At 40.7% G+C, this 15,068-nt stretch overlaps 1 protein-coding gene across 1 annotated transcript; it reads right to left on the bottom strand.

The window, feature by feature from the left end:
• Positions 1–11,381: 11,381 nt before the first annotated feature.
• Positions 11,382–14,854, bottom strand: LOC309858469 (interferon-gamma-inducible GTPase 10-like). Its single transcript, XM_082751150.1, is given in 4 exon segments — positions 11,382–11,776; positions 11,779–12,181; positions 12,183–12,817; positions 14,821–14,854. Coding segments are annotated over 3 exon segments (1,362 nt in total). The 5' UTR covers positions 12,798–12,817; positions 14,821–14,854; the 3' UTR covers positions 11,382–11,432.
• Between the last annotated feature and the right edge of the window lie 214 nt (positions 14,855–15,068).

Consider the following 15,068-nt stretch of genomic DNA (forward strand, 5'->3'; position numbering starts at 1 on the left):
AGAGCTGTGGTTTCTTCTGGAGGGAAGTCAGGACATCTGGGGTCCTCTTTTCACACTGTACCCTTCCTGAATTTTCAATCAAGCTCAATATTTCCACTTTCATTGGCTGTAAGTTCTTCAAAGCAATGGACTGATTTTCTCATTTTGAATCCCTGTTGGGAAACTCTAAAATTTGTTCTACTTCTTATCACTTACTAAATGAGTCTGGATCCAAAAGTGAATGAAAAGATTGGCTCTGTAACATACAGTCTCATTCTGATATCTCCTTATCACTTAACATTAACATCCATTCTCCAGACCCTCTTGGTTTCTCATGTTCCTTCACTTCTCACCTCTGGACTTATAGAGACATACAGATGCAGAGGGGAGAACATCCTTTGGGATGTTCCCTTTGAGGAAATATGATGGAGAATGTATGTTTAGCTATTCTTTGAAAGTTTCCAAGACCATTCTGGTATTCTGCAAAGCTCTGCCCTTACACCTCCCCTCACTGATTGCACAAAAACATTTATATAGGGGAAAAAAGGGATACAGGAAATGGACACAAGGGCCATTGTTACTGGGAATAGAAAGCTGTTGAATGTAAATGCAAATCTGACTATTTAAGTAGTGACACTGACTGCCCAGAGTTCATGCTCTTCACGTGCACAGCTCATGCTGGGCCTGTCATAGGAAATAGTACCTGTTAGATTATGTTTCCTTTAGAGAAGTGTTTGTTTACTTAAAGTTACCTTCTATGTTGTGTTCTTTGCCAAAGTCATCTCCTATGTCTGTCAAAGGAATCTTAATCTGATTGTCAACATTGAGGAAACTAAACTGGTGCCTATGACGTCACTGTCTATGCAGTTAACCCAACATGTATAGACTCTATGGAAATTCTCCTAATTGGAAACCATTTTAGACTGTGGTTCTAGATTTTTCCCTTTACTGTGTGTGTGTGTGTATAACAAAAATTGTTTTTTATAACAGCTTTTTTTCAATGATGTTTGAAATCTCACTCTCCATACCAAAAGTAACATAATCTGGGTCTCACCACTGTGGGAGTCATTCATTCCTCACAAGAGCAACCGTCCTTCCTAGCAACATTCTCCATCAACCACATGACCTTACTCTATTTACCTGGGAAGATCACACCCAGTATGGAACCCAATCTAAATTTGTTGGACATAATCTGAATTGGACCAATGTGTAAAATTTTGGCCACCAAATCTTTGTAACTGAAGGTATAAGATAATTAAACAAATCTGGGGGCAAAGTAAGAAGGGGATGAGGAAGTGGCACAGTATGGTTTTATCATAATAATACTATGCCATTCCCTTAACCTCAGATGATTCTGCATGGTAATGATGACAGTACTCCAGAAAATCCTTTTTTCCTGAAAGGGTCCCATGCAACTCTTCTAATTCTTACTCTCAGTTGGACTAGTTGCTCTCCCAGCCTGGAGCACAGGCCTTGCTCACATCCATCCATTACATTGGTGGTGCTTGTGCTTCTTGGATTCCCTGGTTCATTCACATTAGGTCCATTCTCAAACAAAGTGAGAAAAAAAGTTCCCTGGGAGGTACTTTCTGAGTCTTTGCTATTCAATTTAAGGACTTTGTTAATTGGTCACTTTTAATAAATAGTTTGAGTATAAGAAACAACAACATTTTCTCTTAGAACTCTGAAGATCTATCTCCTCCTAGCATGCCATGTTGCCAGTATAAAGACCAATGCCAATTCCATTCCATTCTTTGAATGGTCACCTGGTTGTCTTAATCCCTGGGGACTATGTCAGAAGTGTTGCCAGGGGACTAGTGACCTGGAGGACCTCCATCAACACTCAGCATTCAGAAGGCTTCTTAAGTGACAGCTGATGTGAAGATATGGATGAAATGGAAACACATATTACCAAGTGAGAGAAATCAATTTGGAAAGGCTAAATACTGCATGATTCCAAGTGTGTAACATTCCAAGAAAGGCAAAACTGTAGAAATGAGAAAAAGATCAGTGGTTCTCAAGGGTTCAGGGTAGGAAGGGACAAGCCGGTGGAGCACAGAGGCCATTTAGAGCAGTGAAACCACTCTGTGTGATATGATAATGGTGGATAAATTATATTTTTGTCAAATCTCATAGAATATACAATGCCAAGAGGGAACCCAATGTAAACTATGGACATGGAGGGAGAAAAATGGGTCAGTTTGGGTTCATGAATTGTAGGATGATGTGAGATGTTAATAGTGGACAGGCTATACTTGTGTGAGGGCAGGGAGTTCATGGGAATCCTATGCACCTTCTGCTCAATTTTGCTGTGACACTAAAGCTGCTTTAAAATAGAGTCTAGTGAAAAAGATAATGCTGCTGACATCGTTCTTCCCCTTTAGCATTGTTCCTTATTATGTGTTCTAAGCTCAATCATGTTCAGCAACTAGCTACAGTAGGATATATATGATACAATACAGATATATACACAGAATAAAGTGAGATATAAAGATGAATACCTGTTAACTCAACTCCCAAATTAAGAACTGGAATGTTACTTAAATCATTGGATATTCCCACAAGCATCACCCCATATTGCTTCTCTCTGCATCTATTCTCAGATGTACAGATCCTTTGAATTTGGACTTTAATGTGTGTGTGTGTGTGTGTGTGTGTGTGTGTGTGTGTGTTTACTTTCTTTAGTTATTTCCATAGATGTGTGTTTCCTCAGACATTATATCATTTAGTTTTGCTTGTTTGGATGCTTTAGAAAAATTGAATTAGTTTGTGCTCCATCCTCTGTAAAGCAGCTTCTCATTTACATTGTTTCTCTTGCATGTGTTCTCCATTTTGCCAAGATAGCGCATAATCTATTCACTGTCAGTGGAAATTTGAGTTTGGGGTTCTTTACAGTTGTTTCTATCTCTTCAACACCGTCCTTCTAAAATCCTACACATGTTTCTGGTACACCTATGGCAAACTTTCTCTAGAACTAGCTGTGGAATTGCTGTGTCATAATATACAGATACACATTGCGTGAAAGGAATACGATATATTGCTTACAAAACACCCTCAAATCTCCCATCTCTCCGATATTTTCTGTATTTCTATCTCTACTGGCCAGTTGAGAAGGCTCCTAACCTTACAACTCAGATATAGACTATACCTGTAACTTGGTGCCTGTGACCACCCCCTTGTCTCTAGGAGATTAATGGTGTCTAACCATGTTTGCATCTGAAGCAGTTTTCCTGAGTTATGTCCTTTAAGCTCTGCAGGATCTGCTGGCTCACTCTCATGGGTCCTCCTCTGATGGACTTCCCCAGGGATGCTGAAGTTCTCAGACATGCACACAACATTCTGTAATCCAACTCTAACACTACACAAAGACTACTGTTACTAAACATATCTTTAGGCTTAGGGCTCATTCTGGAGTGAAGTGTATACATACCCACAAGTTCCTGTGTTGAAGCTGTAAAGCTGTAGGAGGCTCATTAAGGAGATAATGAAGGTTAACTGAGCTCAGATGGGTGGGCCTGTGACTCATGGGGCTGGTTTTAGAAGGAGGAGAAGAGACACCAAGGATGCACACACAGAGAAAGGCCATAAAGGACACAGGAGAATTGGGCCATCTGCAAGCCAAGGACAGAAGCTTCAGAAGAAGCAAAACCAAAGGCACCTTGATCTAAGAAGTACAGCCTTCAGAATAGTGAGGGAATAAATTTCTGTTATTTAAGCCTCCCAGCCCATGGTATTTTGTTATGGCAACTCTAGCAAACCAACTTCCTGAAACTAGGAGCGATTTCCAGAATACAGTCTGATCCCCAATAGATTTTTATTCTAATTCATGCCTCAGTTGCTCTCCATTGGATTGGAAGTATGTTTTTAGTTAGGGTTGAGGAAGACTCCAGGGATTTAACTCCCAATTTTATTTTTATTTATTTATTTATTTATTTATTTATGTCACTGAAGCCTTGAAAACTCTCCTTCTCTTCCAGCTAGCACCATGATCAACTCTGGGGAGCTGCTCACGTAGATGCATTAGCCCAAAAGGCACCTGGGTAGCTTCCACCCAGCCTCCCACAGAGGCTCTACCATCCTTCCTTCACCATCACTATGCAACACTGGTTTAGGTTTCAATGTGTGACAGCCAGAGTGGCCCACTGAGACCCTGAGTGTGCTCTGAGCACTGAGGTCACAGGGCTGGGTTCAGGTCCCAGACCTTTCTCTGGGAGTATAGTGAATGAAGACTCTCCTGACAATGGTTCCTCTCACTGGATGTGACCAGAGATATTTTGTGGTTCAAGAACTATGAAAGATGCTTTTTGCCTTTTACTTTCTACCAACTTGAGAAATCAAAAAGGAAATTAACCAAAAAGCATGACATCACTTCATATTGAGTGCCATTTTTAAATTTAAACATACAGTGAACTCCTATGAAGTCAGTGACAGGAAAACGAGTGGGTTGAAAGGAACATAAATGACTAAAAAAGCCCACAAAAGCAAATATTGGTGTTGTGCTTCTTCTCTCAGTATTGGAGACAAGAAACTCAGGTTGTCTGGTTGTAAGATGGGTGTTCCTGGCTGATGAAATAGAAATGTTTCCTATTCTCACTAAGGTCTGGGTGGAACTCCCTTTAAGATCACCACATTCACCTTCATTTCATAAACCAGCAGGTGACTGTGACTCTCAGCACTCCCATATTAGGGAAGGTGGTGGCTGGGGAAAGCTTTCCTGCCCTCAGTACTTTCAGAGGCTTGGGGGAAGAAGCAGATAATGGAATGTAGGAGAAAACATTTAGAAAGAGACCACCCAAAGCAAATTCTGCTCTGTAGGGGAGGATCTTGTCGCTCAGGTAAAGACTGTCCTGGCACAAATAGGAGATGCAGTGTAGGGAATATGGCCAATGAGATTGTAGTAGTAGTGTATGGTGACAGCTGGTAGCTACACTTGTGATGAGCACAGCAGAGCCTACAGAGTGGTGGATTTATTTGCTGTATACCTGAAACTAATGCAACATTCTGTTTCAACAATACTTCAAGGAAAGAAATGAGTTTCCCAGGAGTTCTAATTAAAGAAATCCCTCATTAAGATAATGGGGGTTAGGCTGGCTGTGGAGGAGAGATGGGAGTTCAGATGTAACTTATCTCCTTTTGTGTTGTCCCAAAGAGAAAATCTACCAATCAGTGCAGGACCTAGAGACCACTTGGAAATCTCACAGCAGCTGACTCTTACTCTCTTCCCTCTAGCCTCAGACTCTGGCCCACCTCCTCCATGGACCATGCCAGTCATGACATCACCCCGGACCTCATTCTTCATGCATAAAATATGGAATTGGAGGATAGTAGTATTCAAGGACTCCTCCTGCTTTGGTTCTGTGACTCCTGGAAGCAAAAGAGGACAGTTTCCCTGCCCACCTAGCTATAGACTTGTACACCTGCTGACAGCATGTTGGACTCAGTCAAGGGCTTCAGCTGCCCTTTAGGGCCTGAGACTTCATGGTTGTTCCATACAGACCCCCAAGAACTGATGTGAGATCAGTCACAGGCAGAGCAGCCTCCTTCTTGAGGTCAGGTCTAAGGGGGAAGGGAGTGATGACAACTGCCCTCCTTCTGTTATAAGCCACACCAACACTCACAGTTCCTTTCCTCCTTACTCAGTTCACTTCAGAAATCCTTGTATGCCTGTATAGGTGGTTTGCTAGGTAGTTTCACACTTGCAAATGGGTTCACCTTGGCCTGATCACCAGCCAGCTGCACTAGTGTTTTAGTCAGAATTATTTCTGCTGCAAGAGCTTTGTCTGCTCAGGCTGCCATAGCAAAGTCCCACAGTCTGGGTGGCTTAAACAACAGAAATTGGTTTTCTCATAGCTCTGGGGCTAGAAATCCTAGATCAAGGTGTTCTCAGGGTTGGTTTCTTCTGAGGCCTCTCTCCTTGGTTTGCAGAGTGCCAGCTTCTCCTTCTCCCTGTGTCCACATGGTCTTTCCTGTGTGCCTGCTTGACTACATCCAACTTTCCTCTGCTTATAAGAAGTCATATTGGATTTGGGACCATCCTGAATATCTCATTTTAACTTCACTGCCTCTTTGAAGAACTTGTCTCCACATACATTTACTTCAAAGGCATTGGGGGTTTGGACTTCATCACAGAATGGGATGGAAGTGGGGGGGACACAATTCAGCCCAGTAGTGGCTTCAAGCACCTCCACCAGCCTGGGGCACAGAGGAACAAAGGTGGTTGCCTTGTTGTCACATCAGGGTTTTTTTCCTCAGGTCAACTAAATCCCTTTCCACTCACTCACCTGCTTCCTGGCTTCCCTCATTGTCTTTTTGTTGTCTTCTCCCCTGGAGAGAGAGAGTGTGTGTGTGTGTGTTGTGACTATTTACATAGGATAGGTTTCTATATATATATAGGAAAGGACAGTCAAGGATCACAGCCTCTGGCATGAGCCCCTAACAGTGATGGCAGCACTTAGATGGGAAGGCGATGGCAACTCAAAGGTATCAGAGGGAAATGAGGGAGCAGGAGGAAAATCGTCCTTTCATTAGTGTCAGAGAGATAAGAAACTACTACACTATACCTACTCCTAAATGATTTTCTGGCACATAGTAGCCTGTCAGTCAATGCTAGCTGGTTGAAAACTGAATGCATAAAGATCAGAGGACATACACAGGGAACATTCAGAGAACAACAACAACAAAATCTATTGGAAATAAGAAGTTTGAGAACTAGGTGGAAACGAACTACACAAGGCTTGGAAAATCAGGAAATCATCCAGAAGTAAAAAATAAATTTTTAAAATGATGGCATTTGAGCCTTGAAAGATGACAGAGTGTAGGAAGACTCTGGGCTTGTCTGTTCCCAGGAACACAAGTAGATAACTATCAATTCTTCCTAAATACTCCAGAAATCAGTCTGAAGACTGACAGAACAAACTTCACAACATAGAGAGGAGACTACCTCAAACATGCAGGGAAGGAGAGTCTGCAGACAACTGGCCTGAAGGATTGTACAGCCAGAGCATAACAGCAGAGCGCACTTAATGCAAACCAGAGTCATTCTTGGAAGCACAAAGCCCCAGACATTACATAACCTGTTCTTCATAAAGCCATTACTTTCAGGAATAGGAAACAAAACTGGCTTTTTTAACACACACAAAAAAAGAAGGTAGAGGGTTAGAAAAAATGTCAAGGTGGAGGAATTTATCCTAAATGAAAGAACAAGATAAGACCATAGCAGACATCTAAGCAAAACAGATAGAAATAACATGATGGATAGAGAATATAAATTGATAAGCAGGGGTGCCTGGGTGTCTCAGTGGGTTAAAGCCTCTGCCTTTGGCTCAGGTCATGATCTTGGGGTCCTGGGATCGAGCCCCACATCAGGCTATTTGCTCAGCGGGGAGCCTGCTTCCCCCTCCCCCTCTACCTGCCTCTCTGTCTACTTGTGATCTCTCTGTCAAATAAACAAATAAAATCTTTAAAAAAACCTTATAATCATCAGCATACTTACTGGGCTTGAGAAGATAATTGAAGACATCATCCTTATCACAGATATAAAATATTTTTAAAAGATCCAATCAGAAATGAAGCATACTATAAATGAGATTGTAAACAGGCATTAATGCAATGAACAAAAGGCTGGAAGAAACAGAGGAATGAATAAGTAATACAGAGAACAAAATAGTAAAAAATAATGAAGCTGAGCAAGGGAAAAAGAAGAATTATGAAACTTAAGAATAGACTTAGGGAACTCTGTGACTCCTTCAAGTATAATAACATTCATATTATAGGGGTCCCAGAAGTAGAAGAGAGAAAAGGGGACAAAAAATTTATATGAGGAAATAATGGCTGAAAATGTCCCTAATCTGGGGAAGGAGACAGACACCCAGATCCAGGAGGCACAGAGAACTCCCATCAAAATCAACAGAAGCAGGCCAACACCAAGACAGAGTAAAATAAAATTTGTAAAATATAGAGATAAAGAAAAAAGAAATCCTAAAGGCAGCAAGACCAAAAAAAAAAAAAAATCCTTACTTACAATGGAAGATAGACAAGACCAGCTGCAGATCTCTCAAGAGAAACTCATTAAGCCAGATGGGAGTGGCATGCCATATTCAATGTGCTGAGTGGGAAAAATTTGCCACCAACAATATTCTATCCAGCAAGGCTATCATTCAGGATAGAAGCATTTCCCAGAGAAACGAAACTTAAAGGAGTTTGTGACCAGTGAACCAGCCCTGCAAGAAATATTAAAGGGTATTCTTCGAATGGGAAAGAAGGACCAAAAGTGACAAAGACCATAAAGGACCAGAGAAAATCTCCAGAAGCAATGACAAAACAAGTAATAGAGCTTAAAATATGTATAAAAATAATTACTTTCAATGTAAATGGACTACATGTTCCAATCAAAAGCAACAAGTTTTCAGAATGGATTTAAAAAAAAAACTATATTATGCCTACAAGAGACTCATTTTAGACCTGGACACCTCCATATTGAAAACAGAAGGGATGGACAAGGGACATACAAATCAAAACTACAATGAGTTATCACCTCACTCCTGTCAGAATGGCTAAAATCAAGAACAGAAGAAACGACAGGTGTTGGTGGGGCCGTGGAAAAAAGGGAACCCTCTTACACCATTGATGAGAATGCAAACTGGTGCAGCCACTCTGGACAGCAGTATGGAGTTTCCTCAAAAAATTAAAAATAGAACTACCCTACAACCTAGTAATTGCACTACTAGGTATTTACCCAAAGGATACAAACATACTGATTCAAAGGGGCACATGCACCTCAATGTTTATAGCAACATTATCAACAATAGCCACATTATGGCAAGAGCCCACATGTCCACATGAATGGATAAAGAAGAGGAGTATATATAGATATACAATGGAATATTACTCAACCATGAAAAGAATGAAATCCTGCCATTTGCAATAATGTGGATGGAGCTAGAGAGTATTATGTTAATGAACAAAATCAGTCAAAGGAAGACAAATACCATATGATTTCACTCATATATGGAACTTAAGAAATAAAACAAACGATCATAGGGGGAAAAAAGAGAAGCAGAAGGAGAAAAAGACTCTTAACTATGGAGAACAAATGGGTGGTCACTGGAAGGGAGGAGGGGAGGACAGTGGGTGAAAAAGTTGATGGGGATTAAAGAGTACTTATTTATTCACTTATTGTAGTGAACATAGAGAAGTGGTCAGAAGTGTTGAATCACCATTGTATACCAAAACTAATATAACACTGTATGTTAATTACAGTGGGGTTTTAAAAATAGTAAATAAATAAGTAAATAAATAAATAAATGAAATCTTGAAATAAATTGTTTTAAGGAAGGGAAAAATGAAGGGGGGAGAATCAGAAGGGGAGACAAATCATGAGAGACGGTGGATTCTGAGAAACAAACTGAGGGTTTAGAGGGTAGGGGGTGGGGGATGTGTTGGCCTGGTGATGGGTATTAAGGAGGGCACATATCCATGGAGCACTGGGTGTTATATGTAAACAATGAATCTTGGAACACTACATCAAAAACCAATTATGTACTGTGTGGTGACTAATATAACATAATAAATGGAGGAGGAGGAGAAAAGTAGAAGAAGAAGGGAAGGGGGAGAGGGGGGTGGAGAAGAAGAAGAGATAAGTTGTTTTCTTATACCAACAAAGTTTAGATTTGCTTTGTATTTTATTAAATGTTAGATCATCTTGTTTAATTACACAGTTACCAAGCTTTGTAAAACATTTGCATGCATTTTCAATGTAAAATAAGTTGCATTAAGGAAAAACTAGCCTTTACACTGCCTCTCCACCCATCACTTCCCCAATACACAATTGAATTTTATTACTGAAGTTGTTTCATATTTAATTGAAGAATATGTGCAAATATGTAATTCATATTTTACACTATCTTGGATCATCACTAACATACTGTACATATAATTCTCCATCTTACTTTTTGCATTGAACAATATATCTTGGAGATAAGAACACAGCAATATAGAGGATATTACTGACTCCTTTGTATAGTTGTCAAATCATCTATCTATTTTGTAGCTATAATGTTTCCTATTGAAGAACATTTAAATTTTGTGTTTTACCATTTCAAATAGTGCTGTAACTAATAACTTTTAACATATGTCTTTTTGTAATTTTTCCAGATTTATTATTCCTTTCCCCCTCATCTTTATTTAGGTAAATTGGCAAACAAAATCATCTTAAGTGTACAATGTGATGATTTGATATATATGTACATGTAGTGAAATGATTACCATAATCAAGTAAATTAATATAATTAATACATCCATCACCTCACATATATACTGTGTGTATGTGTGTAAAAATGCTTAGGATTACTTTCTTAGCAAATTTCAAGTATTATTATTATTGTCGTAGAATATAAAAGACTGTTACAAAGCATAGTCACCATGCTATACATTCAACTTATAACTAGAGTATCAAAAGCTGTACACATTTCTCCCCCACTTTCCATCCCCTGTTAACCACCAATCTACTCCCAGTTTTTATGGCCCAGATTCTTCAAAGTGGGATCACTGGGGCAAAGTGTAAAGGCGTGTTTTCCTAGGGATGGCCTAATCTGTACACACTGTGTACGAATGAACATTGTATGACAGACTATTTTTATAGTTTCATCCACACAATGTCAAACTTGCAATCCACCCAATCTAATAGCAGATAAATGATATCTTATTGTAGGTGCCATTTATAATTTGTAGTTCCCTCCTTAGACAAGAGATTGGATATGTTTAAGGACCTTTTGTATTTTTCTTTTTTTAATTTCCACTTAGATTCATGACAATCCTCTTGTCTCTTATTCCCTAACCTCCATTCTCAGGCACAAAATATACTGCCAGCCACCAAAAGGTGTCTAGACCTACAGTTTGCAAACCCTTGGACTATTTTTCTATCTTACACATTTCTTCCTCTCACAGTGTGCCTTAGATAGATTTTTTTTCCTTAGCTAATGTTTCTCTTCCATTTCCTGTGACACATGTTCAGTTCACTGTATTAATATTTATTCAATATGATAATCCTAGAAAGGACAAGTAGGATATCAGTCAACATTAACTGAGCAGAATTTCTGCCTTCACAACAGAATAACAGGAATGCCAAAAATAGACTATGTATGCAATCATTTAAAAAATAATTTCTGAAGATCTGTGTGAACAGCCTTTTCTTACTACTCTGTCAGTAGAAAGACCAGTGCTGGGTATGTAGTAACCACCGCACAAAGAGATATTCTCTCTGCTAAGCAGAAAATTCTAGACTCCTGTCCTTCATTTTCCCAGGAAAGGTCATATGAAAAGAATCTTTAGAGCTGATTGTTCTCACTGTCAAATAACGGTCATTAAGTTCATGGTTTATTCCAGAGTGAATTATGGATGTGTCTGTGAAACACCTTGAGGGGAGTAGGTCAGGATTGCTTCAGGGAAGTCCTAAGTCATCCTTCCAGGTCCCCGTGCCATGCCAATACTGAGAATAATTCAGGATCTGGCTGCTCATTTTCCCCACTTTCATTCCTGACATCCTGAGGTAGATAGGATTGCCCAGAGTCAACAGGGTCCTTAAAAATAACTTGTTTTTTAAGAAGAACTTTTGCATCATTCACCACGGTCTCAAGGAAATAATTTTGCAAGTAGAATATCTTCCTAAAGTAAATACCACTGGCAATGGGTCCTCCAGTAACAGCGCAGAATTTTTCCACATATCTCAACAGTTTTTCTCCTAATAACTCATCACCCTTCTCAGCTGATAGCAAATGGGGAGAGGTGAGGTTTGCCTTGGTTTCTCCGGTGACACATGCAAGTCCTTGGCTATGGTTTCCAGGGATGAGTCATCCAGCCCAAAGTAAGACCTGTAGAAGGTTAAAGTCTCCTCCAGCTTCTCCACATCATTATCACTGATAAAACCCAGGAAAGGGATGGTGGCTGATGCTCCAGCCATCAGGGCCTCCAGCCAGACCTTCTGTTTCAGGGAATCCCTCTTAGGGTCAATGGCGGCCTCCATAACATTCGGCAGGTATTGCATGAAGATGTGGCGCTTGTGGGCTGGGAGCGCTCTCAGAAAGGTGGTCTCCAGGTGTGGGAAGTCATAATCAGACAAATCAAAGCTGGGGATTAAGAAGACCTGAGTGCCACCCATATTAGCATTCTCCAACTGAGCCACACAGTCACTGTGGATCCTTTGTAGGGATTTCATCCTTATTGAATGTGCTGGGTTTACTTATTTTTGCACTATGTAAATCGCTGTCCACTTTAGTTCGAACAAAGTAGAAATTCTTCATTCTTCTAATTGCTTCAGCCAAATGAGCATCATTAATTTTGAAGCATGTAGAAGAGATGATAATAAAGAAGTCATACTCACCAAATTTCATCTTCTTCAGATACTTCTGTGGCTGAAAGGTAGTGGTCATCATACCAGGCAGATCCCAAAATGTCACATTGGGAAGTTTCGGGTTTTTGTATGCTCTTCTCTCCAAGGTTGTCTCCACTGCCCCGGTGGGGGCAGCCCCTTCTTCATCATGCCTCACCCTCCGCAGGGCATTTATGAAACTAGACTTCCCTGTTTCAGGCTCCCCGGTCACAACAATGTTTAGAGGGGCAATGTCGATATCTCTCAATGCATCACTAATTACAGAAGCCACTCTGGGAATGTCCCCCGCCTTCAGGCGTGTTTCAATCAATGCTATGGTTTCCTGAAAGAGGATTTTGCTTTCTGGCTTGAAGTTCTTAAAAAGCTTGTCAAAGCTGGAGGCCAAATCACTACTCTTTGTATAAGAGGACGTGGAAGAGAGGGACTGACCCATGGCTGGAGCAGTAGAAGGCACTATGGGGAGGAGAAAAAAAGGGAAGGAAAAAGTTAATAAAGCAAGAAATGGCATGGGCTGTGCTGTTAGGGACAGGTATAATGTCAGTCCTGGCCACAACATTGTACCCAGGAGCGCTTCTCTTTCTGTCCAGTCATTGCTTTTGTTCAGGCTCTTCCCTTATCTTGGAAAGCCCTTCTTCTATAAGACACTCTTCATTCTTCCAGACTAATTTTACAGCCTGATTCTTCAATCCAAACTTTTCCAGAAGCCCACATCATTCTTATTTATCTTGCTTTAGTTTACTTTGTTTGTAATGTTATGAAAATATTACTTTTTCATTGCAGCGAATCTAAGCACCAGCAGTTATCTCAACACCCCTTCCCACTGTGATGTAAGACCCTCCAGAAAACCCACTTCTGATAACCTCCTACAACACCATGTCACAGAACTTGGTTCTCACATGAGGCACCTAAGTAAGGATGACTGGCTCCTTTCTTTCTCAGAAAAGATACTGTATATCTTCATTAGGAGAAACTTTCAATGATTGCAAATATGTTTTTTATCTAGTTTTCTTTTGTGTGTGTTTTTTATCTAGTTTTTATCTAGTTTTTTCTTTTATCTAGAAAGTGTGCTGGCTTGTGAAAGTTTTGAAAGGACTCTTTGTATTTCATGGAAAAGCAACAGCAGGTGGCATGGGTTCCCATGTTATAAAAAGTATGTTGGACTATCCACATGCTATGACCCACCCCAACTGTTCCAAGACCCCACCCAACACCTCCTTCATACCTGTGAATAAAAGTGGACAGAAATCATGCAGGGGAGATAGTCCTCCTGGAGGACTGACTGATGTATAGAGTGCCAATGATGTAAAAGATCATGTGAACAAAGACTGAAGCAGGGACTTCTGTCACTTTCTCTGATATCAATGAAACTGAGCTTGTTCTTGAATCCCTGAACCTAACTGATCACTGGAAGCTTATATATTGAGAGGGGGCACCAGAAGAATCATATACTCAGCACTAAAGGTAATGTGAAAGATTTGTATACTGCCCCCTGCAGAGATTAAGAGCAGAGTTTTTAGACCAGGAAGCAAGTCACTTCAAGTCACCACTGATGTCTGAGCATCACGCAGGCTGGAGAGGTGTGCTTTGGATAAAATGAGGGATCAGACGTCCTTTGGGGGCTTTCGGCTAGCCGTTGCTGCAGCCCAGGAGACGATGGCAAAAGACATTTTTGGAAGAAATTATTCAGACCAAGTGCACATTGTCTGGACTTGCACACATATGAATGCAGCATGCAGACATTCTCCTTAGAAGAGAAAACCGGGGGGAGCGTGTCTAGCTTGTCAAGGGTGAAAGAGACAACTATTAGACAAACAGGAATCATGGTGCCAGCACATCCGACTACCCAGCAGGAATATTCTTCACATACAGAAGAAAGGAAATCCTGAGCATCTGGCATGTGCAGGGACAACCTCTTGCTGTGTGGAGAGAAAAGCATCCCACCACCCCTCTGGGGAGCAAGCCTCTCACAAAGCAGATTGAAGGAGACTAAGTATGGAAGTGGCATATACAAGCTTGGCCTCAAGGGCGAGCCAACAAGGTGAGACTACAACTCCTTCTGCTATAGTCTCCTGCCTGTGCATTCTCAGAGGATGGGGAGGAAAAACAAAAAGACTCCTTGAAACAACTTGTTTCATGAGCCGGTCCACTTTCTACATAAAAGAATGCATTGGAGGGTGAGGAAATACACCTGAGACAGGTCCTAAGGAGTGGAACAAATAAAGGGAAATAAAGGGAACCAAATGACAGAGTTAGAGGGTAAGCAGACGTGGAAAGCGAAATTCTGTGCACTGAGCATATTTCAACTCCACAAAAGCCATGCCCTATTCTTCTATAGGTTCTATACCTCACCTGATGTTGTATGTAAAGCTCTGTTACTTAGTATTTTCTGCTGCAACAGCAGTGCAGGGGGGGCAGGGGCAGAGTACCTTACGATATCCCTGGGAGCTTGTACTTACCTTCTGGCACTGTGTTCTCTGCAGCTAGAATAGAAATGGCAGGGAATGTAAGAAATCCATGCCAGTAAACCTTAGATGTGCATCTCTACATATGTTCCTCATCTCATCCTCTTAACAATCCTATAAGGACATATAATAATTTCCAACTTCAAATCAAAAAATCAAATAAATGTTGAGGTTAAGAGAGAAGCAATGAGGGTCTTACTGTTAGCAATGTTCAGACCTAGAATTCAAGGTGAGTGCTCTCT

Source organism: Mustela nivalis (assembly GCF_964662115.1).
Source record: "Mustela nivalis genome assembly, contig: HAP1_SCAFFOLD_2523, whole genome shotgun sequence".
NCBI lineage: Eukaryota > Metazoa > Chordata > Mammalia > Carnivora > Mustelidae > Mustela > Mustela nivalis.